The sequence below is a fragment of the Erinaceus europaeus genome, chromosome 7 (assembly GCF_950295315.1).
Source record: "Erinaceus europaeus chromosome 7, mEriEur2.1, whole genome shotgun sequence".
Classification (NCBI taxonomy): domain Eukaryota; kingdom Metazoa; phylum Chordata; class Mammalia; order Eulipotyphla; family Erinaceidae; genus Erinaceus; species Erinaceus europaeus.
In genome coordinates, this window is record NC_080168.1 from 84,432,576 (window position 1) to 84,457,305 (window position 24,730).

Below are 24,730 nucleotides of genomic sequence, written 5' to 3' on the forward strand. Positions count from 1 at the left end.
AACATGGCAATGTATTCTCTCTACCAGTGTTCTCTCCACCACCCAATTACCAAGGGTTATTTTTTCTTTTATTTATTTTTAATTTTTATTTTATTTATTTATTTTTTTCCCAGAGCACTGCTCAGCTCTGGCTTATGGTGGTATGGGTGATTGAACGTGGAACTTTGGAGCCTCAGGCATGAGAGTCTCATAACCATTATACTATCTACCCCTGCCTAAGGATTATTTTTTTCCAAGCTAAGCTGATACTACCTGAGTCTTTAATAACTGTATCATAAATGGGTTGTTGCTCCTGGCTCCTATTGAGAAGTCAGTGCTTGTCTTCAGGCAACTCAAGGACAGGCAAGAGCAGAAATTGAATTTTTCAGTCCCCTTGATCCCCTTCAAGATTGCCCCCTGTAATCCTGCTCTTCAGTCCATCCCCCAGCTAGGAGCCAACTCTCACTTTTCTGGAGTCTCCTAGAATTTGTGTTGCTACAGTTATTTCTTAGAATCTATACTTTTATTTCTGTAGTTTTTTCAGGGAGGATTTTTTTCCCAAGCCATTTTTATTTGTGATTAATAATTGCCTACAAAATTCTAGGACTACAGTGTGTAGTTCCACACTACACTTCCCACCAAGGTTCTGTGTCCCTACCCTTAGGAGAGGAGTCTCTATTATCTGGAATAAGAACTCAATATTTTCCATGAAAATTTGGAACTGTATTACTTTGAGGAGGATTTTATTCAAGTAATACACTTCCAGATATGTGTTTGCTTAGATTGTTGTGATATACTGATTTATTTTTGGCACAGCATTTGACATGAATGGATGAGTATAAGAAATAAATAATGTTTTTTATGAAAGGGGGAATTTTTAGTATGATTTTACTCTTTCCCTCTTCCTCTGTTTCTCCTTACACACATATCCACAGTCACACAGAAACACAGACACTGGTCCAACTAGGGCTCAGTGGTCCCAATGCTGTGCCATGCAACTGTTTCTTTTATTTCTGCAATGTTCCTGTGTTTCTTCATGATTTTGCCTTGTGTCCTAAAATTTTGTCAGGCAACAAAAGATAAAACACAATTGCCTTTTCAAATGTCTGATTAATCTTTCACATGGTGTTTACTCTTTAGCAGAGTCATGGATTCTTCTGTTAGATCCTCTAACAACCATGACAATGAAGGGTAAGTTGATATGACTAATCTGAATGGTAAAAGCTATTGGGAACATCCATGACCATAACAGGTTTCCAAAAGAGACTTGAAGTTTCTTCCTTTTGAGGTCTAGGTGGAATAAAGAACAGGTCATAACAAGGAGAGTTCTTATTCATGGTTTGCTTGTTACCCTTAGTAGCTAACAGCCCAAACTCCTAAGAACCTACCAGAATGCCCAAGTGGATCAAGAGAGGAGAGGAGAGAGATTCCCACTTGGATCAAGGAAGAGGTAGCTGTAGTTTGGGGACCATGGAGCTTTCGACAGGAAAGAATGGTTAAATAGGCTTCAGCTTTGCTATCATATGGTCTTACATGATGCAGCAATTGTGCTTCTAATAAAGTTCAATTCCAAGTCTATATGCAGATTGGTAGCAGTTTGACTGCTAATTGCCAGCAAGTGAAGCAACCAAGATGTCATAGGTAAACCGAGATACCAATATGCAGTGGAAAAATATTAAGTAAATTTTAAAAAATGAATTATCAAATGATAGAAAAAATAGAGGGGCCTTAGATGGACACTTGCTAAGTGAAAAAAGGTAGTTTGCAAAGGCAAAATACTAAAAGGCATCAATCAAATGACTTGGTAGGAACAGTAACACTATAGAGACAGCAAAAAGCACCGGTGGTTTCCTGGATTTAGCATTATGCCAGAAGAATGAATTGGTAGAGCTCTGGGAACTTTCAGATGAGCAACTCTATGCAGACTAATGCTATATACATAGATAGATGACATTGTACCTTTGACAATACGAATAGGCCAGTGCAACCAAAAAAGTGAACTCTAGGGTCAACTGTAGACATTATTTAACGATAATGTATCAATATTGGTTTGTCAGTTAAGAGATGTATCAGAAGTATGAAGATTATGAATAATGGAGACAGTGCAGAAAGGCGGGAGTTTTTGGTTAATTTGTGTTTTCTGGTTAATTTTTCTATAAATCTGAACTTGTTCTACTGTGGCTACCAAAAGGGATGGGTGATAAGAGTTGGAAAGTGGGGAAAAAATCCAGTGACTGTTATGGTAGGGCTGTTAAGTGGTGGGCGCAGTGTGGTAACACACAAGAAAATGTAGGATATTGTGCCTCTACAGCATACAGTCTTGTGAGCCAATGTCACTTCAATAAAAGTTAAGACAAAGAAAATAAACCTGTTTTAGGAAAATAAAGTCTTTAAAGAAATATTTACAGAAAGAAAAGTTATTCTGATCATGTTCTATACTTTCAATTCAGAAAGTCTTGAAAGGGAGCTGGGCTGGGTGGTGGTACACCAAGTAGAATGCACACATTACTATTCCATGATAACACAGATTCAACCCCTTGGTTCCCACCTGTAGGGGGGAAGCTTCACAAATGGTGGAGCAGGGCTGAATTGTCTTCCTGTCTCTGTGTGTCTCTCACCCTCTGCCTCAAAAAAAGAAAAAGGGGAAAAATAAATAAAAAGGAAGGGAGGAGAAATTCTTGTGACCATCATTTAGGTAGATCCTAACCTGTCCTACTAAATAGCAGCCAGGCACTGACCCTTGCTATTGAAATTCACATTTTTCCCTTTCTATTCCTTTCATGTCCTTTCACAATGGTTACCTGTGTTCACTTCCCATCTCTATACTCTCCTGTCTACCTCTTTCTCCTCCTTTCCCCCCAATTTATTTGTCAATGTTGTAGAGAACTGTAGAGAAAATTAGAAGAAATGATGTTTAATCATTGCTACTCCTCTCTTGATTGCTTTAACACCATCTATCTATCTATCTATCTATCTATCTATCTATCTATCTATCTATCTATCTGCCTGTTTCAGTTGGCTTATAGGCCCCACCTCAGTAACCCAAAGCTGTTGCTGTAGTGTCTCCATAGGATGGTGGAACTGACTTTTCTTGCTTGAACTTCCCACTCAGGCAGAGCATTGTGTCCTTCCACTTTGTCTGATATTTGTTGTTCTTCAGCAGAGTTGGTGATGCTTTACCAGAAATGGCAGTGGTGCCCCCTTTTGGAAACATCAATAATAGGTAAGTCTTTTAAGTGGGAACACCATTTGAGAATATTTGGGGGGACAATGTGAGCATCTATAATAGCTACTTAACTTTTGTATATAACTTTTTTTGTTTTGGGTCTTGGTGGGAAAAGAAGGAACAAATCAAAAATAGAGAACACTGACCTGTTTATGAATGCTAGGAATGGCCAGAGTCCTCAGTAAACTATCAGAATGTGTATGACATTCTATTAGAGTGGACCAAGGGAGGAGAGAATATATTAGATTAAAAAAGGTGGTAGCTGTGCCAGGGATGATAGCTCGATATATCAGAGCACAGGATTTTGCATACTTGAGGCCCCAGTGGTACTAGGTTCAATCCCAGCACTACCATAACCTGGAGAGATGAGTGGTGCTCATAAAAATAAACATTAAGGGTGTCGGGTGGTAGCACAATGGGTTAAACACACATGGCATGAAGTGCAAGCACCAGCGTAAGGATTTCATTTTCTTCTAAGGAATGTAGCTTTATATGGTTGTAATCAAAGTCTCAGGCCTGTAAAAGTTTCCCTCATGGGTCAGGAATTTAAAAAGCACTTCCTTAGACTAAGCCTGGCCCCGACTATAACTCTTTTGTAGGTACTTTGAATGGGGAAAAAAAAAGTGTGGTCATATGGTGTTTGATCATGTACATTTTCATCCTTCAGCTCTGACCAGAATGAAGAGACATCAGTAACCAGTAAGGAATTTTCCATTGACAGGTGAGGTACATCTCTGAACAAACGCACACACATACACACTGGAGTTTCTTAGATACTGCTTCTGAAATATTAGTAATGCCAACTTCTATTTGAAACTTTACTATTTATTATTATTACTATTATTTTATCTATTTGGTTAAAATAAGAAAAGGTTGGAAGACAGATGCTTCCTCAGAGCTGGGTGATTAACAGTCAGAACTCTCAGCAAACTATCAGATTACCGGTGCATATTATTCAAATGTTCCCTTTGTATAAGGGCACCAGTTAAATTGGATGAGAAGCCCACTTTAAACCAATATGAATATCTCTTAACTGTTGACCTCAGCAGCAAATCCATATTTTATTTTTTAGTTTTTTATATTACACAATTACATGTCGACAGGGGTTTGAATCCATACCATTCCCACCACCAGAGTTTTGAATCTTCACTCTCCCCACTGCAATCCACCACTGTTCCCCTAAAGTTGTAGATATGGGCCAACCATCTTCTCTACAACTATCTGTCCATGTTTATACATAGTTGCCCCTTCTTTTTCTGATTCACTCCTCTTTCCCTCTAAGCCACTCATGACATAATAACTACCTCCATATGTCCCTCTCCTTTTCCTTCTCTCTCTCTGGGTGCTGATGGAGCTGGAGAGCAGAGTCCCCTTATCTTCATCCTGTCACTTCTCCCCCACTGGGAGTATGGATCAAGGTTGTTTATGGGGAGCAGAAGGTAGGAGTTCTGGCTTCTGTAGCTGCTTCTCTGCTGAGTATTCGCATTGACAGGTCAATCAATACCCCTGCCTGTTTCTGTCTTTCCCTAGTGGACCAGAAGTGAGGGTCCAGGAGACATTGGTGAGGTCATCTGCCCAGAGAAGTCGGGGTGGAGTCATGGTAGCATCTGTAGCTTGGTGTCTAGAAGGTGGCATGACCTAAGTTGAGACAAGATGGTTAATGAACAGGAACCAGAAAGTAGGATCAGAGCAGATGAGCTAGGGATTTTAGGGTAGAAGAAAGCTAGGAGAACCATTTTAGGCATGTTCCTGGGGGCATACAACAATAGTAGTTTTGCTTGAGTTTGGTAACTAGCATGAGGTTGGATGAGAATATTGTCTGAGAGAATGGTGTCAGAGTGGAGAAAGGGGCTAGAAAGTTGGATTAGGGGAAGAGAGTAACTCCCATTATTATAAAAAAAAAAAAAAAGAATTCTGTGGCTAACATTAACCTCCATCCACCTGCTCCAGGGCCCATATGTAAATGCATATTTATATTTAGCGCCAGAGCCTGTGTAACCTCTAAGTCCTTATTGGTCTTAGTTTTTTAGTGATTTAATATTGATTTACAAAATTACATGTCAATAGGGGTGTAATTCCATACCGTTCCCACCATGAGAGTTCTGAATCTTCAATCTCTCCACTGCAAGCCACCACAGTTCCCCTAAAGTTGTAGACATGAATCAACCATCATCTCTATAACTATCTGTCTACATTTGTATATAATTTCCCCCTTTTTCTTCTAGCTCCCTTCCTCTCTTCCCCTCCAAGCCACTCATAACACCATTACTGCCTTCAAATGTCCCTCTCCTTTTCCTCCTCTCAATTTGGGTACCGATGGAGCTGGAGTTGAGAGCCCTCTTATCTTCTTCCTCCTATCAATTCTCCCTTGATGGGAGTATGGATTAAAATAGTTTTTGCAGGGAGTAGCACAGCAGTTTAAGTGCGTGAGGAGGAATGGTGTAAGAATCCCAGTTCAAGTCCCCGGTTCCCCACCTGCGGGGGGGGGGTCACTTCACAAGTGGTGAAGCAGGTCTGCAGGTGTCTATCTTTCTCTCTCCCTCTCTGTCTTCCCCTCCTCTCTCCACTTCTCTCTGTCCTATCCAACAAAGACGGCATCAATAACAACAACAATAATCACTACAACAATAAAACAAGGGCAACAAAAGGGAATAAATACTTTAAAAAAACAAAAATGTTTTTGGGGTGCTGAAGGTTGGAGTTCTGGCTTCTGTAGTTGCTTCTCCATTGGACATGGGTGTTGGCAGGTCTATCCATAGCCTGTTTCTTTTTTTATATATTTATTTTATTTATGTATTCCCTTTTGTTGCCCTTATTGTTTTATTGTTGTAGTTATTATTGTTGTCGTCATTGTTGAATAGGACAGAGAGAAATGGAGAGAGGAGGGGGGAGACAGAGAAGGGGAGAGAAAGATAGACACCTGCAGACCTGCTTCACCGCTTGTGAAGTGACTCCCCTGCAGGTGGGGAGCCAGGGCTCGAACCGGGATCCTTAGGCCGGTTCTTGTGCTTTGTGCCACCTGCGCTTAACCCACTGCGCTACAGCCCGACTCCCCCATAGCCTGTTTCTATCTTTCCCTAGTGGGGTACAGTTCTGGAGAGATGAGGTTCCAGGGCACACTGGTGAAGTCATCTGCCCAGAGAAGTCAGGATAGAATCGTGGTAGCATCTGCAACTGGAAGGTGGCAGGACATAAAGTGAGACAAAATAGTTAATGAACAGGAATGAAAAAGTAGGAAGAGAGCAGATGAGCTTAGGATCTTAGGGTAGAAGAAAGATAGGAAGTCCATTTTGGGCATGTCCCTAGAGTATGGTAGTTTTGCTTGAGTTTGATAGCTAGCCTAAAGTTGGATAAAAATATTGTCTGAGAAAATGGAGTCAGAGTAGCGAGAAGGGCTAGAAAGTTGGATTAGGGCAGTTGAGTAGCTCTCATTCTTGAAAGAATTCTGTGGATAAAATTAACTATTTACCTCCATCCACCTGATCCAGGGCCTGCCTATATATATTTAGCACCAGAGCCTGTATAGCCTCTGAGTCCCTGTTGGTCTGAGCTCACAGCTCCTGGTCACAGCTGGGAACACTGTAGGCAGCACTCATTTCAGGACCAGTCTTCCTCGAGTGGCAGGGCAGAATACCTCAACCTCCCTTTGGAGACTGGGACTATCCCTTCCATCACTGCTTTATGGTGAGGGCAAGGTCCTGGGAAGGCCCACACAAACCCATTTCCCATTAAGGTCACTTTCTGTATTGCAGGCAACAGGACTTCAACTTACCAATTCTGGCGGAACAACATTCCTATAGTATGAGATAGTATGAGACAGATAAGGAGAGATTCCTATTTGGAAGCAAGGAGAATGATAACAGTGATCTGGGAACAGAAGTGGCCACAGCAGAAAAGAATGGAATTAATAGGTCCTAGATCTGTTCCACACTCCTAAGTTCCAGGTAGAGCTATTGCATCAGGCTTGCAGTTCTGGATTCTGCTGATGGACAGGAGAGATGACTGTGATGAGTGAAAGTAAAGAGGAGGTGGGCGTTTGAGGACCCTGATTTAGATACAATAACAGGCATGGTGCCCACAAACTGAAGTTAAATAGAAATAAATGCCACCATAAGAGGCTGATGTAGATTGGGACTAAGGGACTATTAAAGGATATTATTTTACATCTTTTGTTGGATAGAAGCAGAGAAAATTGAAAGTAAGGGGGGGGCGAGAGGAGAGAGAGCAAGAGAGCTGCAGCACTGCTTTAGCATTTAAAAAGCTTCACCCCGTAGGTAGGGATCAGAGACTTGAACCTAGGTCTTTGCACATGGTAAGATGTGCACACTATCTGCTGTGCCCAGCCCTCATCACACACATCTTGATACATTAGTATGTCCTCAGATCTCAGATATTAGTTGTCACCATATAAAGCTTCATTTAAACAGGAGGTATAATGATAGATGGATATACACAAATATATCCATATGTAGTTACAGCAAGGCAAAAAAAAAAAGGAGGACAAGGAAGAGGGAAGGGAGGTGATGGGAGAGAAGATAGTAAGAGGAAGAGGAGGAAAGCAAGGAGAGAGATTGAGATTGAAGGGGTTTATTTTTAGGAGCATCTGTGATATGTCAGAGTCTGACATTTTCTGAATGTCTCTCTAGCATATGTAATTAACTTTCTAACTTCTTTGCACCAGCTTAGAGGAGAAACAGGTCATAAGAAGAAGGCTTCTTACTCCTTATTTGTCACCCTTGGTTAATGGCAGCTAAAATCCCTAGGAAACTATCCAAATTATATGTGAACCAAGATGGGGAAAATAGTGAGGAGAGAAATGAGGATATTGAGATGTGTGAACTCCAGTTACTTGTGGAATTCTTAGCAGAAAGAAGGACACAGAGAAGCAGATAGAAAGATGTTGTTTTCGCCGGGCTATGTTGTTTTCGCTGGGCTGGCTTCACGGGCGGGTAACAGACGACCAGGGACTCATGGTTGAGCTGTAGGCAGTATCTCTTTATTCATGCAGGACGCAGCACAATCCAAGCTGAGCTAAGCTAAACTAAACTAAAGTACCCTAAAACTCACAATGCTATCTTTATATATACTTGCCAAGTAGGGTGGAAACAGGATGTGACATAGAGAGGGTGGAGAGAAAAGTGACTGGTGAAAATCAGGGTATGACAAGGAGAGGATCAGGGTGTGACAAGGAGAGGGGACGGAGCAGGCAAGAATTCTACCACTAAACCACTAATGCCCTGGAGGGAGTGTGGTGCTTTATGTAAATGTAAAAGTGATTTATGTAAATAGACCACTTTGAATGGGATCAAACCCAATCCCTATAGAGGTATACCGGTGCTTGGTTAAGCAGAAGCCAGGGGGAGCTGGCATACTACCCAACAGAAAGAGAGGAGGTGGAGGCAGTGGAAAAGGAGAAAGAGGACAGAACCCCTTTTGTCTTAGAGGTTCATTTTTGAGAGCAGTCATGATCTTACAGTCTTTGACACTTTCTGAATCTGTCACTCTAACACAAGATAAGTAACTTTCTAACACTTTTTACATATATTTGGATAAAAGTTAGACTGGTTACAAGAGAATGCTTTTGGTTTCTCATCCTTTTTTTTTTTTTTTTTCAATTGCCACCAGGGTTATTGCTGTGGTTTAGTGCCATTAGGAATCCACTGTTCCCTGCAGCCTTTTTAAAAAATTTCTTTTTATTTTTATTTGATAGGACAGAGACAAATGTATAGGGGGAAGGATATAGAGAGGGAGAGAAAAGAGAGAGACACCTGCAGCAAAGTTTCATTGATAGTGAAGCTCCAACCCCCTCAGGTGGGTACCAGGGGCTTGAACCCAAGTCCCTGAATATCAGTTCTGAATTAAAAAAGCAACACAAACCTCACCTCTCCAGAGCCCTGCCCCACTAGGGAAAGACAGAAATAGGCTGGGGTATGGATAGACCTGCCAATGCCCATGTCCTGCAGAGAAGCAATTACAGAGGTCAGAACTCCCACTTTCTGCACCCCATAATGAATTTTGGTCCATAATCTCAAAGGGGTAAGTGTTAGGTGAAGATGAACATAGGGATCTGAACACCCAATTTCATCAAAACCTGGATAGAGGAGGGGGAAAAAAAGACACTCAAGAAATAGTAGGCGTGACTTAGAAAGGAAGAGAGGGCAGGGCCATAGGAAAAAATGGGCAATCAATTGACAGTCTACAAAAGAAGCAAAAATAACCCAGTAAAAAAGTGGGCAAAAGAACTAAATAGACAGGTGGTCACCTGAGACACAATGCAGTGGATAAAGCATTGAACTCTCAAATATGATATCCCAAGTTCAATCCCTGGCACCACATGTGCCAGAGTGATGTCTATTTCTTTCTCTCTCTCTTCCTATCTTTCTCATTAATTAATAAATTAAATATTTGAGCCAGGCGATGGTGCATCTGGTTGAGGACACATGTTACAGTGCACAAAGACCCAGGTTCAAGTCCCCAGTCCCCACCTGCAGGGGGGAAACTGCGAGTGGTGAAGCAGGGCTTCAGGTGTCTGTCTATCTGTATCTGTCTGTCTGTCTGTCTATCTATCTATCTATCTATCTATCTCTGTCTCTCCCTTCCCCTCAATTTCTGGCTGTCTCTATCCAATAAATAAAGATAATAATAAAATAAAATAAATATCTAAAAAAAATAACTAAACAAAGTTTTCTAAAGAGATACACATGGCCCACAGACACATGAAGCAGTGCTCTACTTCACTTATCATTAGACAAATGCAAATCAAGACTAGACTGAGACACTGTCTCACAGTTGAGAGAATGGCCTATATCAACAACCCAGGAAATGACTGGTGTTGGAGAGGCTATGGAGAAAAGGGAACTCTGCTACACTGCTGGTAGGAATGCAGACTGGTACAACCCCTTTGGAAGACTGTATGGTGAATCCTTAAATAAAAATGGAAGTGCCTTATGACCCAATAATACCTCTCTTATGCATTTATCCAGTAGATACTCAAATACTAATCAGAAGAGTCATGCACCCCTATGTTTATAACCTAAATGCTCATAAATAGATGTCTAGCTGAAGAAGTTATGGGATTGGGGCTGGATGGTGGTGCACCTGGTTGAGCGCACATGTGACAGTGTGCAAGGACCCAGGTTCGAGCCCCCAGATCCCATCTGCAGGGGGAAAGCTTCACAAGTGGTGAAACAGTGTTGCAGGTGTCTCTCTGACTCGCTCCCTCTCTATCACCTCCTTCTCTCTCAGTTTCTGGCTGTCTATAACCAATAAATAAATAAAGATAATAAAAAAAATAAATGTTTTACGCAAGTAAAACCTGAACAAGAGTTGGTGTATTGCCCCAAAGTAAAAGACTGGGGTGGGTGGTGGGGAGAGTACAGGTCCTGAACAGGATGACAGAGGACTTAGTGAGGGTTGTATTGTTATGTGGAAAACTGAGAAATGTCATGCATGTAAAATGATTGTGTTCACTGTCAAATGTAAAACATTAATCCCCCCCAAAAGTGGAAAAATCTATTAATTAAAAAAATTAAATTTTTTTTAAAAAGAAGCTATGGGATTTATATTCCATGGAATATTACTCTGCAATCAAAAGTATATATGTTCTTTGGGACAAATGGATGGAACTGGAGGAGATTATGCTTAGTGAAATAAGTAAAGAAATGAAAGACAACTACCAGACTATATCGCTTATATGTGGAATCTAAAGATCTGATACACATGAACTTGCCAAAAAAAAAAAAAACAGAAGCAAGCAGTTTGTGAGACAGACGAGTGAGAACTCTGGTGGTTATCTTTGAAAGGAGGGAGTGTGGGAATATAGAATTTAGGTGGAGTGTGTGTGTGCAGCTATACACTGTAATCTTAATATATAATACTTATAATCTGTGTACAAACTATTAAAAACAAATAGAAATGATTTTTTAAAAAAGAATAAGGGCAAATATATAAATATAGATAGATAGTTAGAGAACTAATATTCAACTAGGGCCAGGTTGGGGACACATGATACAATGCACAAGCACCAGGTTCAAGCCCCCGGTCCCCACATGCTGGGGGAAAGCTTTGCAAATGGTGAAGCATTGTTGCAGGTGTCTGTCTGTCTCTCTCCCTATCTATTGCCCCTACCTTCTCGATTTCTGGCGGTCTCTAATTAATAAATAAATATAATAAAAATAAAAAAGAAATAATAGTCAATCCATATCTGTGATCTTGAGAGGACGGCTGTAGTTTCCCATGAAGGGGATGGGGACACAGAAATATGGTGGTGGGAAAAGTGTGGAATTATACCCCTGTTATCTTATAATTTCTTAAATCAATATTAAGTCACTAATAAAATTTTCTATAGCAGCACAGAACAGTGAAATCACATATGCATGAGATTCTTCTACAAGAAAAAAGATAATTGTGTAAAATCTAATTTCCAAAGATAAATTAGGTACCTGGTTTCAAATAACTTATTATAATATCATAGTAAATATAGTTCCATTGTGAGTTGAAATGCAATGAAAGCTAGATTGCATTTGAAAATGAATCCAGAAAACCAGGTTCACTTCTAATTCTTTAGCTGTAAGTCTAATGTTAGTGAAGTCAATGAAAAATGAGAAATACTTGAAAAAGAAAGGTAGGTAAATCCAGTTAGTTAAAAAAAAAGTTTGTTGTTGTTGTTCAGACCCTAATTTAGAAATAAGTTTATGGCAGGGATAGATAGCATAATGGTTATGCAGAGAGACTCTCTTGGCTGAGGCTCCAAAGTCCCACATTCAGTCCCCTATACCACCATAAACCAGAGCCAAGCAGTGCTCTGGTGAAAAGGAAAGAGAGAGAGAGAAGGAAGAGAAAGAGAAGTTTAGCAGCTTTTTCTTTTTTTCTTCAATTTTTTAAAATTATATTTATTTACATATAGAGAAAGAGATAGAGACAGCCAGAAATCAAGAGGGAAGGGGGGTAATAGAGAGGGAGGGAGACAGAGAGACACCTGAAACCCTGCTTCACCATTCACAAAGTTTTCCCCCTGCAGGTGGGGACCAAGGGCTTGAACGAGGTCTTTGCAGACTGTATAACATGTGTGCTCAACCAGGTGTGCCACCACCTGGCCCCATCCAGTTGGTTTTGGACTGCTCCTCTTAGAGGTCAAGAAAGGACACAGAGACATAGAGATAGAAGGAGCAGTGCTGAGGAGCATAGAGATGAATGAGGAAGAAAGAGACTGCAATTCTTGAGGTTCATTTTTAGGAACTTCCATAGTAATGCCATGTCTCTGGCACTTTTTTTTTTTTTTTAACCAGAGCACTACTCAGCTCTGGCTTATGGTGGCGCAGGGATTGAACCTGGGACTTTGGGGCCTTAGGCATGATAATCTCTTTGCACAACCATTATGCTATCTACCCCTGCCCAAACTTTCTTTTCCTCTTTTGACATTTGTCATTTGTTCTTTAATACCACAGTACATTATGCAATGATATCTAGTATGTAGGTTTTCATATATATAGGCAGTGATTCAGGATTTACTGTACCTCCTCCTGTTCTCACTGAGTAATTACAAGGGATTTCAGATATGCAGCAGAGTAATATTTCTGCATTGTTTACCCCTGTGCCCACACTCACAGGCAGCCATTAATACTTTATTGTCCATCTGTTATTTATTCTTCTCCATTCACTAGTCAGCCATGTGCTAAGATGATTTCAAAGTACATTGATTGCAGATGTTAGCAAACTTCTGCCTCAAGGTATCCACATCCAACTTGGAGATTTCCTGAACCTCTCACCGAATATGAGTCCCAGTTTCATGCTTCCCCTCCCTCCATTCCTCCCTCCCTCCCTTCCTTCCTTGCTTCCTTCCTTCCTCTCCCCTATCTTTCTCTCTCTCTCTCTTTCTTTCTTTCTTTCTTTCTTTCTTTCTTTCTTTCTTTCTTTCTTTCTTTCTTTCTACAGAACACTGCTCAGTTCTGACTTATGGTGGTGCTGGAGAAAAGCCTTTGCATAGCCACTAAGTTATCTACCTCAAGCCCCTAATTTCCCAACTTCTTTGCATCTAGTTTGTAAGAGGAACAGTTGAGAGTATGGATGCTTCTTATTTCTCATTTGTTTGTCATCCTAAGTTAGTGGCAGCCAATATCCCTAGGAAGCTATCAAAATGTCTGTGCTGGAGCTCCTGCCAATGTGAGCAGAGTCAGGAGAGAAGTCTAGCTCAAGCAAGTAGAAAAGGTTCATAAATAAGGAAGTGTGCATGAACACAATTCAAAAAGACTTTTTCCACACCCGTTCATTGTAAATGTACAAAACCTCTAACTTGTGAATACACTTACCACTTTTCAAATGGCTATTTAAAATGCTGTTATTCAAGATCTATCTATCTATCTATCTATCTGTCTATCTATCTATCTATCTATCTATCTATCTATCTATCTATCTATCTATCTATGTATTTATCTAGCAACTAAAGCCTTTCTCTGGCATATAAGCAGCCAAGGTTGGACCTCAGGCATGCAAGTCCTGTTCTCTAATCATTGGTTGCTAAGTGTTAAATCCAACTATATTATAGATATAGAATGACTGTAGCTAATTTGTATTAACGTATGTCTAGAAAGACACATTACCACATTCATTTTTCATCTTATAGCTTTGACACAAACGAATTGAAAGAGAACTACTCTGAAATCAACTCTGAAAGGTGAGATATATGCCTGTTTATAGAAAGAGGCTGAAGAATATTGAGGTTTGGGAAATCCAATTTCTAATGGAATCTTGCTGTCAGAGAGCAAGAAATACAAACACAGAGACACAGTGATAGAGCACTAGAGATAAGAAGAAGGTGAACAAGAAAAAAGAGAAACAGAGTGTGTGGGTGTGCAGAGGGTGTGTGGAAAGATCTGAAATCAGAGAGGTTCCTTTTTAGGAGTGTCCTTGATAGTACAGAGTCTTTGATGGTTCTGAATCTCTCACCCTGTCATATATTAATGCCTTTCTGACTTCTTTGCATCTAGACATATAAAAGATAGTTGTTTGGGAGTCGGGCGGTAGTACAGCGGTTAAGCGCAGGTGGCGCAAAGCACAAGGACCAGCATAAGGGTCTCGGTTCAAGCCCCCGGCTCCCCACCTGCAGGGGAGTCACTTCACAAGCGGTGAAGCAGGTCTGCAGGTGTCTATCTTTCTCCCTGTCTCCCCCTCCTCTCTCCATTTCTCTCTGTCCTATCCAACAACGAAGGCATCAATAAAACAACAATAATGACTACAACAATAAAACAGCAAGGGCAAAAACAAAGGGGAAATAAATAAATAAATAAATAAATATTTATTAAAAAAAGATAATTGTTTTATGAGAAGGATGCCTTTAAAGAAGACTTATCAGGACTGGGTGGTGACCCACCTGGTTGAGCACACATATTCCAGTGTGCAAGGACCCAGGTTCAAGTCCCTGGTCTCCACCTGCAGGGGGAAATCTTCACCAGTGGTAAAGCAGTAATGCAGATGTCTCTCTGTCCCTCTCCCTCTCTGTCTGCCACTTCCCTCTCCATTTCTGGCTGATTCTATCCAATAAATAAATAAAGACAAGGGTGCAGGCAGTGGTGCACCTGGTCAAGCACACCCGCTATGGCATGCAAAGACCCAAGTTCAAGCCCCTGGTCCCCTCCCCCTGCAGGGGGAAAGCGTCATAAGTGGTGAAACAGGGTTGCAGGTGTCCCTCTATCTCTCTCTCTCTATCTCCCCCTCCCCTTTCAATTTCTCTCTGTCTCTCCAACAATAAATACATAAAATGAAAAAAATTAAGAGGGCAGGGAAGATAGCATAATGGTTATGCAAACAGGCTCTCATGCCTGAGGCTCCTAAAATCCTAGGTTCAATTCCCCACACCACTGTAAGCCAGAGCTGAGCAGTGCTCTGGTGTTTGTGTGTGTGTGTCTCTCTCTCTTTCTGCATCTCACTCAAAAATAAAATAAATAGGGGAGTCGATGGTAGTGCAGCAGGTTAAGCACAGGTGGCACAAAGTGCAAGGACCTGCGTAAGGATCCCGGTTCAAGCTCCTGGCTCCCCACCTACAGGGAAGCCACTTCACAAACAGTGAAGCAAGTCTTCTGGTATCTATCTTTCTCTCCCCTCTCTGTCTTCCCCTCCTCTCTCTGTTTCTCTCTGTCCTATTCAGCAACAACGACATCAATAACATCAACAATAATAACTACAACAATAAAACAAGGGCAACAAAATGGAATAAATATTTTAAAAATAAATAAAATAAAGACAATAAAAAAGTTTTAAAAATATTTATCTATGAACCCACACATATACAGCCATACACTAGGGACCAAAACCTTTTGATGGGGTAAAGAAGGTCTCTTCAACAGATGTTGCTGGGAAAATTGGACAGCACATGTAAAAAAGTGGAACTAGACCACCACCTCATACCATACACCAAGGCCAAATCAAAATGGGTTAAAGGTCTAGATGTTAGAACAGAAATTCCAAAATTTGTAAGAGAAAATGTTGGTGAAACTTACCAGGACCTTCACGTCAAAGATGTATTTGCAGATGCAACCTCCTGGGCATGAGAAATGAAATCAAGAGTAAATAACTGGGATTACATGAAACTCAAAAGCTTCTACACACCAAAAGCAAACTACACAAGAATAACCTGATAATCAAGTATACAGGAGAAGATATTTGCACATCGCCGCAAATATCACATTGGACAAACTAATTATATCAAACGTCTATACTGAGTTGGTACAAATCTGCAAAAGAAGCCAAAAGGGGGTCAAGCAGTTAAGCGCACATAGAATGAAGTTCAAGGACCCTTGCAAAGATTCCAGCTCAAGCCCCTGGCTCCCTACCTGCTGGGGGTGGGGGTCACTTCACATTCAGTGAAGCATGTTTGTTGTTGTCTATCTTCCTTTTCCCCTCTCTATCTTCCCCTCCCCTCTCAATTTCTCTGTCATATCCAATAAAATGGTGGTGAGGGAGAAGGCCACCAGGAGCAGTGGATTTGTAGTGCAGGCACTGAGCCCCAGCAATAATCCTGGAGGCAATAAATAAATAAATAAATGCAAAAATAAAATAAAATGTGGGCCAAAGAACTAAACAATTTTCTAAAGAAGAGATACATGTGGCCTACAGATATATGGAGAAATGCTTCACTTCACTTATCGTTAGCGAAGTGCATATTAAAACTACACTGAAATGGGGCCAGGGGAAAAGCTTTGTGAGAGGTGAAGCAGGGTTACATATGCCTCTTTTAAACAAATTGTTTAAAAGAGGACAAATATTTATTTGGATAGAGACAGAAATTGAGAGGGAAGGGGGAGAAAGAGGGAGAAAAAGAATGATATCTACAGCACTGCTTCAACTACTTGTGAAGCTTCCCACCCTACAGATGGTGACTGGCAACTTGTACCTGGGTCTTTGTGAACTGCAACATGTGTGCTCTACTGGGCGTGTCACACCCTTACCCCAAGAAGGATGCTTCTTATTTCTCATTTGTTCATCACTTTCAGTTATCAACAGCCAAAACTCTTAGGATACTGTCAAAGTATCTGTGGTGCATCCTTCATTAAAGTGAACCAAGACAGGAAAGAATCTTATTTGGAGTGAGTATAATAGAAATGGTTCACATGTAAAGAAATATGCATGAACTTGATCCATTAAAACAGTTTGGGGGGCGGGGGTAGATAGCCTAATGGTTATGCCAAAAGACTCTCATACCTGAGGCTCCAAAGCCCCAGATTGAATCGCCCACACCACCATAAACCAAAACTGAGCAATGTTCTGGTATTTCTCTCTGTGTCCTTTTCAAAAATAAAATAAATAAAATACTTAAAGAAAAAAATTTTTTTCTCACAGGACTAAGATTTTCTTTCCAAATGTATAAGAATTCAGATAGCTGGGAGTCAGGCGGTAGCGAAGCAGGTTAAGCGTAGGTGGCAGAAAGAGCAAGGATGAGCCTAAGGACCTTGGTTCGAGCCTCCGGCTCCCCACCTGCAGGGCAGTCGCTTCACAGGCAGTGAAGCAGGTCTGCAGGTGTCTATCTTTCTCTCTCTCCTTTCTGTCTTCCTCTCCTCTCTGTCCTAACAACGATGACATCAATAACAATAATAACTACAACAACAATAAAAAATTCAAATAGCTGATCGTTTTTGTTTTATATCTTATTTATTTATTTATTGTTATCAAAGCACTGATCAGCTCTGGCTTATAGTGGTGCAGGGGATGGAAACTGCAACTTCTAGTGCTTCAGGCATGAAAGTTGTTTGCATAAACATTACATGATTTTCCCACCCCCTCCCCCAGCCCCCAAGTTATTTTTAAGGTCAACTACATTATAAATTGTATGGTTGTTATTAACTGATTATGTTTAAATATAAGTCTAGAAAGTGCATTTACCATGTTCACTTTTAATCCTTTAGCTTTGAATCAAGACATGTAACTTACCATGGCATTCCAAAGGAAAGGTGAGACATAAATATGTAGCCATATAGAGAGAGAAAGGAAGGGATATTGAGATCCCAGAATCCAATTAGTTATAAAGTCATTACCTCCAGGACCAAGATAGACACAGGTAGAAAAAAGAGTGAATGATGTAAAATTCAAACTTGGAAGGGTCCTTGGGAACAGTTTTCTGGACAATGACCCGAATGTTCATTTCTAAAATGTCGATTTTCCAGTAATTAGTCATGTTTGCTATAATATTTATTTATTTATTTAAAATGGATTTATGACTCACAGTGTCTGAGCTCTAAAGTTATATGTCCTTTTTGTTTATTTTTTTGTTCGTTCCACTAGGTTTATCTCTGAGACTCAGTGCCTGCATGATATATCCACTGCTCCCAACAACCATTTTTCCTTTTTTTTTTTCTTTTTAATAGAAAGAAATTGAGAGGGAAGGGGAAGACAGAGAAGGAAAGAGAGAGACAACTTACAACCTGGGTCCTGGTTCATTTAAATGTGTGTACTCTACTGGGTATGCCACCACCAAGCCCCTATAATATCCTTTACATATATGAGGAATTGCCTATGTTCAAATGAATTTTTATATCTTCATTCTGTGTAGAAAATATAATGAAATAATTTGTGTTTGGTGATATTTTCAGTATAACACAACGGCTATCCAAGTTTGAGAAAGAAGAGTATTCCCCAAAACTACATAGGTAAGTCAGTTTGAAGTTTGGAGGGAGAAATGGACATCTTATCTTTGTGAATATAGGACTTGTGATGAGTCAAAAGAAAAAAAAAGAGGGAGAACTGTGGAAAGGCATCAAAATATTTGGGGAAAAGGTACATTAACAATAACATGTATAAACTTCTAAGGCCTGCCTGAACTTATTTTTTCTTTTTTTTTAAATTTATTTCTTTATTGGGGAATTAATGTTTTACATTCAACAGTAAATACAATAGTTTGTACATGCATAACTGCCTGAACTTCTTTTAAGCTATACCATACCTATTATAACTTCCAAGTGTCTTTCATTTTTTTCCCCTTCCCTTTCTGATAAAAGAAGCAAAGTCTAATTTCTTTCCTCAGGTGTTACTTGAGGTGTTCCCTGAGGTTTTCCCTCTCTTCCCAATGAAGGTGCAAAACAAATGTACTTAATCAAAGTGGAATTGGGTTCAGGATCCTCTAGTCATCTGCCCTTAATATTTCCCTCTCTGGGGGTATGGACCAAAATTCTTTTTTGTCTTGCTGTAGGAAGTAGTTCTGGGCTATTTTAATTGCTCTCTGCTGAGATGGACATGTTTCCTGATCAGTTCATACACCCAGACCTGTCCCTATCTTTCCCTAGTAGGGCAGGGCTCTAGAGAGGTGAAGTTCCAGGACATCTTTGCATGGTTATCTATCCCTAGAGGCCAGGATGAGACAGTAGTAGCATCTGGAACTTGGTGACTGAAAACTGGTGAGATATAAAGTAGGACAAAATGTTTAATAAATAGGATTCAAAGAGTAGGATTAAAGCCAATGAGATTAGGCCCATATTTACTAATATTTAGTAAGGAGCCTATATGACATGGGGTCCCTGTCAGTCTGAGCAGTCTATAGGGCCTTCTCAGGCTGCACACATTGCAGGACTAGTCTTCCTTGAGTGGCAGAGTAGAATGACCCAGACTCCCTTTGGAGTCTTTACCAGTGTTACTTGGTTGCAAGGACGAGGTCCTCAAAGGTCCACAAAAGGGCTGATGAGGACATCCCTGATGGAAGTAACCAGCGATGGAAAATAGAGGGATTCCTTACAAGTCTGTGCCTTCGTATTAATGGGTGAATTAAAAAAAACAACACATAACTAGGAACCTAGGTGATAAGGTAGCCTGGCACTGGCCAAAATGGCCATCATTGACATTCACCGGCTTCTGTCCTTCCTACCATCGTTCCTTCCCTCTCCTCTCCTCTCCTCTCCTCTCCTCTCCTCTCCTCTCCTCTCCTCTCCTCTCCTCTCCTCTCCTCTCCTCTCCTCTCCTCTCCTCTCCCCTCCCCTCCCCTCCCCTTCCTTCCTTGTTTTCCTTCTTTCTTTCTTTCTTAAAGTTTTTCAGACTTTTTAAAATTATATTTATTTATTGGATAGAGACAGCCAGAAATCGAGAGGGTGGGGATGATAGAGGGAGAGAGGCAGAGAAAAAAGAAAGCATGCAGCAATGTTTCACGACTCACAAAGCTTTCCCCCTGCACGTGGGGACTGGGGAGGGATGGGGCTCAAACCTGAGTCTTTGCGCATTGTAACACGTGTGCTTAGCCAGGTGTGCCACCACCTGCCCCCTCAATATTGGAAAGTGAATGATGCTAAAGAGGAAATTTATTGCTCACTTGTTGCTTTTTCTTTGTTTTGTTTAGAAAAAATTTACCTGGAAAATAGAGGAGTAACTGATCTGTTCAAATAATTCTTCAACTTGTCATAAATGTCCATTTTCCGTAACATTTCTTTTATCATGGTCATCACTGAGGCATTTGCTCTGTCACTTAGGTTATGTGTCTGCAATAAGGCCTCTCAGGACTGGGGAATTATGATTATTATTTTTTGATGGATTGGATAAAACAAGCCTTTCTTTTTTAGAAAAATATTTATTTATTCCATTTTGTTGTTCTTGTTGTTTTATTATTGTAGTTATTATTATTGTTGTTATTAATGTCGTCATTGTTGGATAGGACAAAGAGAAATGGGGAGAGGAGGGGGAGACAGAGAGGGGGAGAGAAAGACACCTGCAGACCTGCTTTACCGCTTGTGAAGTGACTCCCCTGCAGGTGGGGTAAGCCTTTCTTTTTTAAAAAAATATTTTGTTTTATTTTATTTTAGTGAGAGGTATATTTATTTATTTATTTATTTATTTAATTTTTACCACAGCACTGCCCAGCTCTGGCTTATGGTGGTACTGGGGGATTGAACCTGGAACTTGAGAGCCTCAGACATGAAGGTCTCTTTGCAGAACCATTATGCTATACCCCCACACATGAGAGGTATATTTATAGAGAGAGTTCGGAGAACTGGTCAGCTCTGGATTTTGGTGGTGCTGGGGACTGGGGACCTGGGACCTCTCTCAAGCATGAAAGTCTTGCAGAACCACTATGCCATCAGCCTGACTTCTTCCTCTTCTCTTTCTCCTTGTCCCCCTCCTCCTACTCCTCCTCATTCCATCCCTCTTCTTCTCCTCCTCCTTCTTCTTCCCCCTTCCCTCCCCCTCCTTTGAATTATTTTTTCTTTACTAAAATTCCTCATCTCCAAAGTGTATCTGCAACTCAAAATGCAAGTACCTATGAAAGAGTGTTTAACTATCTTTAAGGTTCATATCTGAATACAAGGTGTCTAGTTTCAAGAAACAAGTATTAGAGGACCAGAGGGTCATTCACTCACCCTTACCCACCTGGAAATCCCTTGTTTTTAGTGAGAAAACTGGGACACGGGTCTCTTCTTCCACTTCCTTCTGTTTCCATGCTATGGTGTCTTAGTTGATCATCCTCAGCTGGATATTACTAGAGTGGCTTAGGGAGTGGCACAGTAGATAAAACTTGAGACTCAAAAGCATGAAGTTCTGAGTTCCATTTCTGGTGTTGCAGTAAGAGTACTGCTCTGGCTCTCTCTCATTAAAAATCATAAATATTATATATATATATATATATATATATATATATATATGAAGTTGGAGTTGGGGTTTTAACAGGTAAGTTCTGTGATACTAAACATTGAAAATGTATTTGATGCACATATATTTCTCATATGAAAGTAAAAAGAAAAGTTGCTAGTAAAAAAAAGTTATTAATTCCTGGTAAAATGGGTTATGCAACCTGTAAAGAATTTTCTGGAAATATTATATTTATTTAAAAAATTACCATGAGGATGGGGTAGAGATGGTGTTGGGGACTCAGCATAAACGGTGGAAGAGGACCTTGAGCTGGTGGTGGGAGTGGAGTGGTGTGCAGATAAATATCAAGAGGAGATAAGAAATCATGTCCACATGACATCAACTGTCCTATAAATATTATTTCCCTGATAAAATGATTTGAATACAAAGATCATATATGTAATGACCATAGATGGTTAGTTAAGTTTATATGTTAGAATAAATATATAATAAATTTGAAAATTCTGGGATCTTATTTTTACTTTCTTTTGCAGAAACAAAATTAAGAAGTATGTAAACTTACTTATATCATCCTTAGTATTCAGGTATGTGAACCCCTAGAAAAGAAGGTAATTAAATAAGCATAGCATTTGATTATCAGTATTTATTTTAAGAAGATCTGGGAAGTTTAAAAAAAACATTCCTATTGTCAGTGTGTTACTAAATAACCTCTATGTCATCTTTAACATGATATAATTAATGTTGGAATTTAGTGTTAAACATTGAAATTTGCAAAGAAAGAGCATTTTACTCAGTCTAATATTTCCATGTTTTGGCCCAAGATGTGGCAAAATGGAGAAAGCACTGGATTCTCAAACATAAGATTTTGAGTTCAATCTCTGGCACCCCCTGTGCCAGTAATGCTTTAGTTTTTCTCTTTTCCTTTTTCTGTCATTAATAAATAAATAAATCTTTTAAAAAATAATATAGGGGGCCGGGAGGTAGCGCAGCGGGTTAAATGCAGGTGGTGCAAAGCAAAAGGACTGGTGTAAGGATTCCTGTTCGAGCCCCCAGCTCCCCACCTGCAGGGGAGTCGCTTCACAAGTAGTGAAGCAGGTCTGCAGGTGTCTATCCTTCTCTCCCCTTCTCTGTCTTCCCCTCCTCTGTCAATTTCTCTTTGTCCTATCCAACAACAATGACAGCAGTGACAACAGTAATGATAACTACAGCAATAAAAAACAACAAGGGTAACAATAATGGGAAAAATGGCCTCCAGAAACACTGGATTTGTAGTGCAGGCACTGAGCCCCAGCAATAGCCTGGAGGTAATAATAAATAATAATAATAAGTCTGTATAGTTTTTTTTCCATCTAAAGTATAAAACTAATGAGCATGCATTTTCAAATTATATAATTCTAAGCAAAGTATTTTAGTAAATACAGTTAGAACTATTTCTCAGTTTTGGAAGCCTTCTCTCTCTCACTTTTTAAAGATATATAGTTTGCTTATTATTTATTGTATAGAGACAGAAATCCAAGGGAAGGGAGAGATAGATAGAGATAGAGATAGAGATAGAGAGAGAGAGAGAGAGAGAGAGACCTGAAGCATTGCCTCACTACTCCTGAAGTTTTTCCCCCACCTCAGCAGGTGGGAGAAGGGACTTGAACCCAGAGGATCCTTGCACATTATAACATGGGTACTCACCTCCTGGCCCCTATTTTAAAATTTTTATTTATTTATTTTAATAAAACAGATACGGGAAGAGGCATACACACACACACTATATATATATATATATATATATATATATATATATATATATATATTCTTTCTTATTTTTACCAGAGCACTGCTCAGGGGGGATTGAATTTGTGGCTTTGTGGTTTTTTTAAATATTTATTTATTTATTTTTAATATTTATTATTTATTTATTTATTCCCTTTTGTTGCTCTTGTTGCTTTTTATTGTTGTGGTTATTGTTGTTGTTATTGATGTCGTCATTGTTAGATAGGACAGAGAGAAAGGGAGAGAGGAGGGGAAGACAGAGAGGGAGAGAGAGAGATAGACACCTGCTTCACCGCCTGTGAAGCGATTCCCCTGCAGGTGGGGAGCCAGGAGCTGGAACCGGGGTATTTATGCTGGTCCTTGGACTTTGCACCACGTGCCCTTAACCCGCTGTGCTACCGCCGGACTCCCACTTTATATTTTTTTTTACCAGAGCCCTGCTCAGCTCTAGCTTATGGTGATGCTGAGGATCGAATCTCAGAGCCTCAGGAATGGAAGGGCAGGGATTTGGTGGGAATTTAGTTCCTTAACAACAGCTACTACTACTACTGGATGAAGACTGAGTAATTTTTTGGAGGTCCTAAGGCAAGGCAATTCTCCCTACCCCTGGACAGCTTACTGCTAAATAATAACATTTTTGTATCAGATCACTGATCTAAATTAAAGAACCTTAACTACATGGGTGAAAACCAGTGAATCTTTCTTATTATTTATTGTAGAATATTTGGAATATTGCTGATCTTTTTGGATGTGACCCTCGTGATTGTAGATATGTTTATCACTGATCCTTCGCGGTACATTCCTGTGGAATATCGTTCAGTTTGTTTTTCCATTGCTTTATTTTTTTTACTGGATCTTATTCTTCGAGTATATGTAGATGGGTAAGTATGACTGATTGAAAATACACACACAGACACACACACAAAGCTATTCTATGCTGCCTTAAGAAGCATCTCAAGATAATGATCAGGTCAACCCAACCAAATGTTTTCCTTTTTGTCAAACTAATTTTCCCTGGAAGTATATTTTATAAGAGAAACAACACCTCTCTCTCTCTCTCTCTCTCTGTCTCTCTCTCTCTTTACTAGATTAGTTTTAAATATTGTCTTTTAATTTTTCTTTATTTTTATTTTATAGAGAGGAAGAAAGAGAGAGATCAGAGTACTGCTCACCTCTGGCTTATGGTGGTGCTGGGGATTGAACCTGGGACCTCAGAGTCTCAGGCATCAGAATATTTTTTTACATAACCATTATGTTATCTCCCTAGTCCAGGCTTAAATATTGTTACAACTGGCACTCTAGTCTCCTTTAACATGTAAAGCTTAAAGGACTTGCAAAATGACACCAGGAAGCCATTATATTGGCATGAACATTATTAAAAGAAACATTTATGTGAAATATAAATATTAGTAAATTCTGGTCAGAGAGATAGCATAGTGGTCACACAATAGACTTTCATGCCTGAAGCTCAGAGGCCCCAGCTTCAATCTCTAGTATTATCATAAACTAGAACTGAGCAGTGCTTTAGTAAAATAAATAAATAAATTTACAGTGTATGTATGTGTGTGCATTTATGTATATATGTGTGTATATTACATGTATATATTTTTTCATTAAGAGTTGTGTCTAAATAAAAGCTGAGAGTATAGTAAATAACAACTTCCTTCCTCGATTAAACACAAACTTTTGAGGAAGCATCTGATTTCC

General features: G+C 39.8%; 1 protein-coding gene across 1 annotated transcript in view; it reads left to right on the plus strand.

Annotated features, from left to right (window-relative positions):
• The window catches only part of LOC103112195 (phosphatidylinositol 3,4,5-trisphosphate 3-phosphatase TPTE2-like), a 71,370-nt gene that overhangs the window by 12,230 nt on the left and 34,410 nt on the right, over window positions 1–24,730 (plus strand). Inside the window, exons 3-10 of the mRNA XM_060193516.1 lie at window positions 1,120–1,170; window positions 3,140–3,202; window positions 3,873–3,926; window positions 13,827–13,877; window positions 17,602–17,646; window positions 18,286–18,342; window positions 21,793–21,843; window positions 23,743–23,904. Coding sequence (XP_060049499.1) covers window positions 1,120–1,170; window positions 3,140–3,202; window positions 3,873–3,926; window positions 13,827–13,877; window positions 17,602–17,646; window positions 18,286–18,342; window positions 21,793–21,843; window positions 23,743–23,904 — 534 coding nt within the window. The remainder of the gene's footprint in view (window positions 1–1,119; window positions 1,171–3,139; window positions 3,203–3,872; window positions 3,927–13,826; window positions 13,878–17,601; window positions 17,647–18,285; window positions 18,343–21,792; window positions 21,844–23,742; window positions 23,905–24,730) is intronic.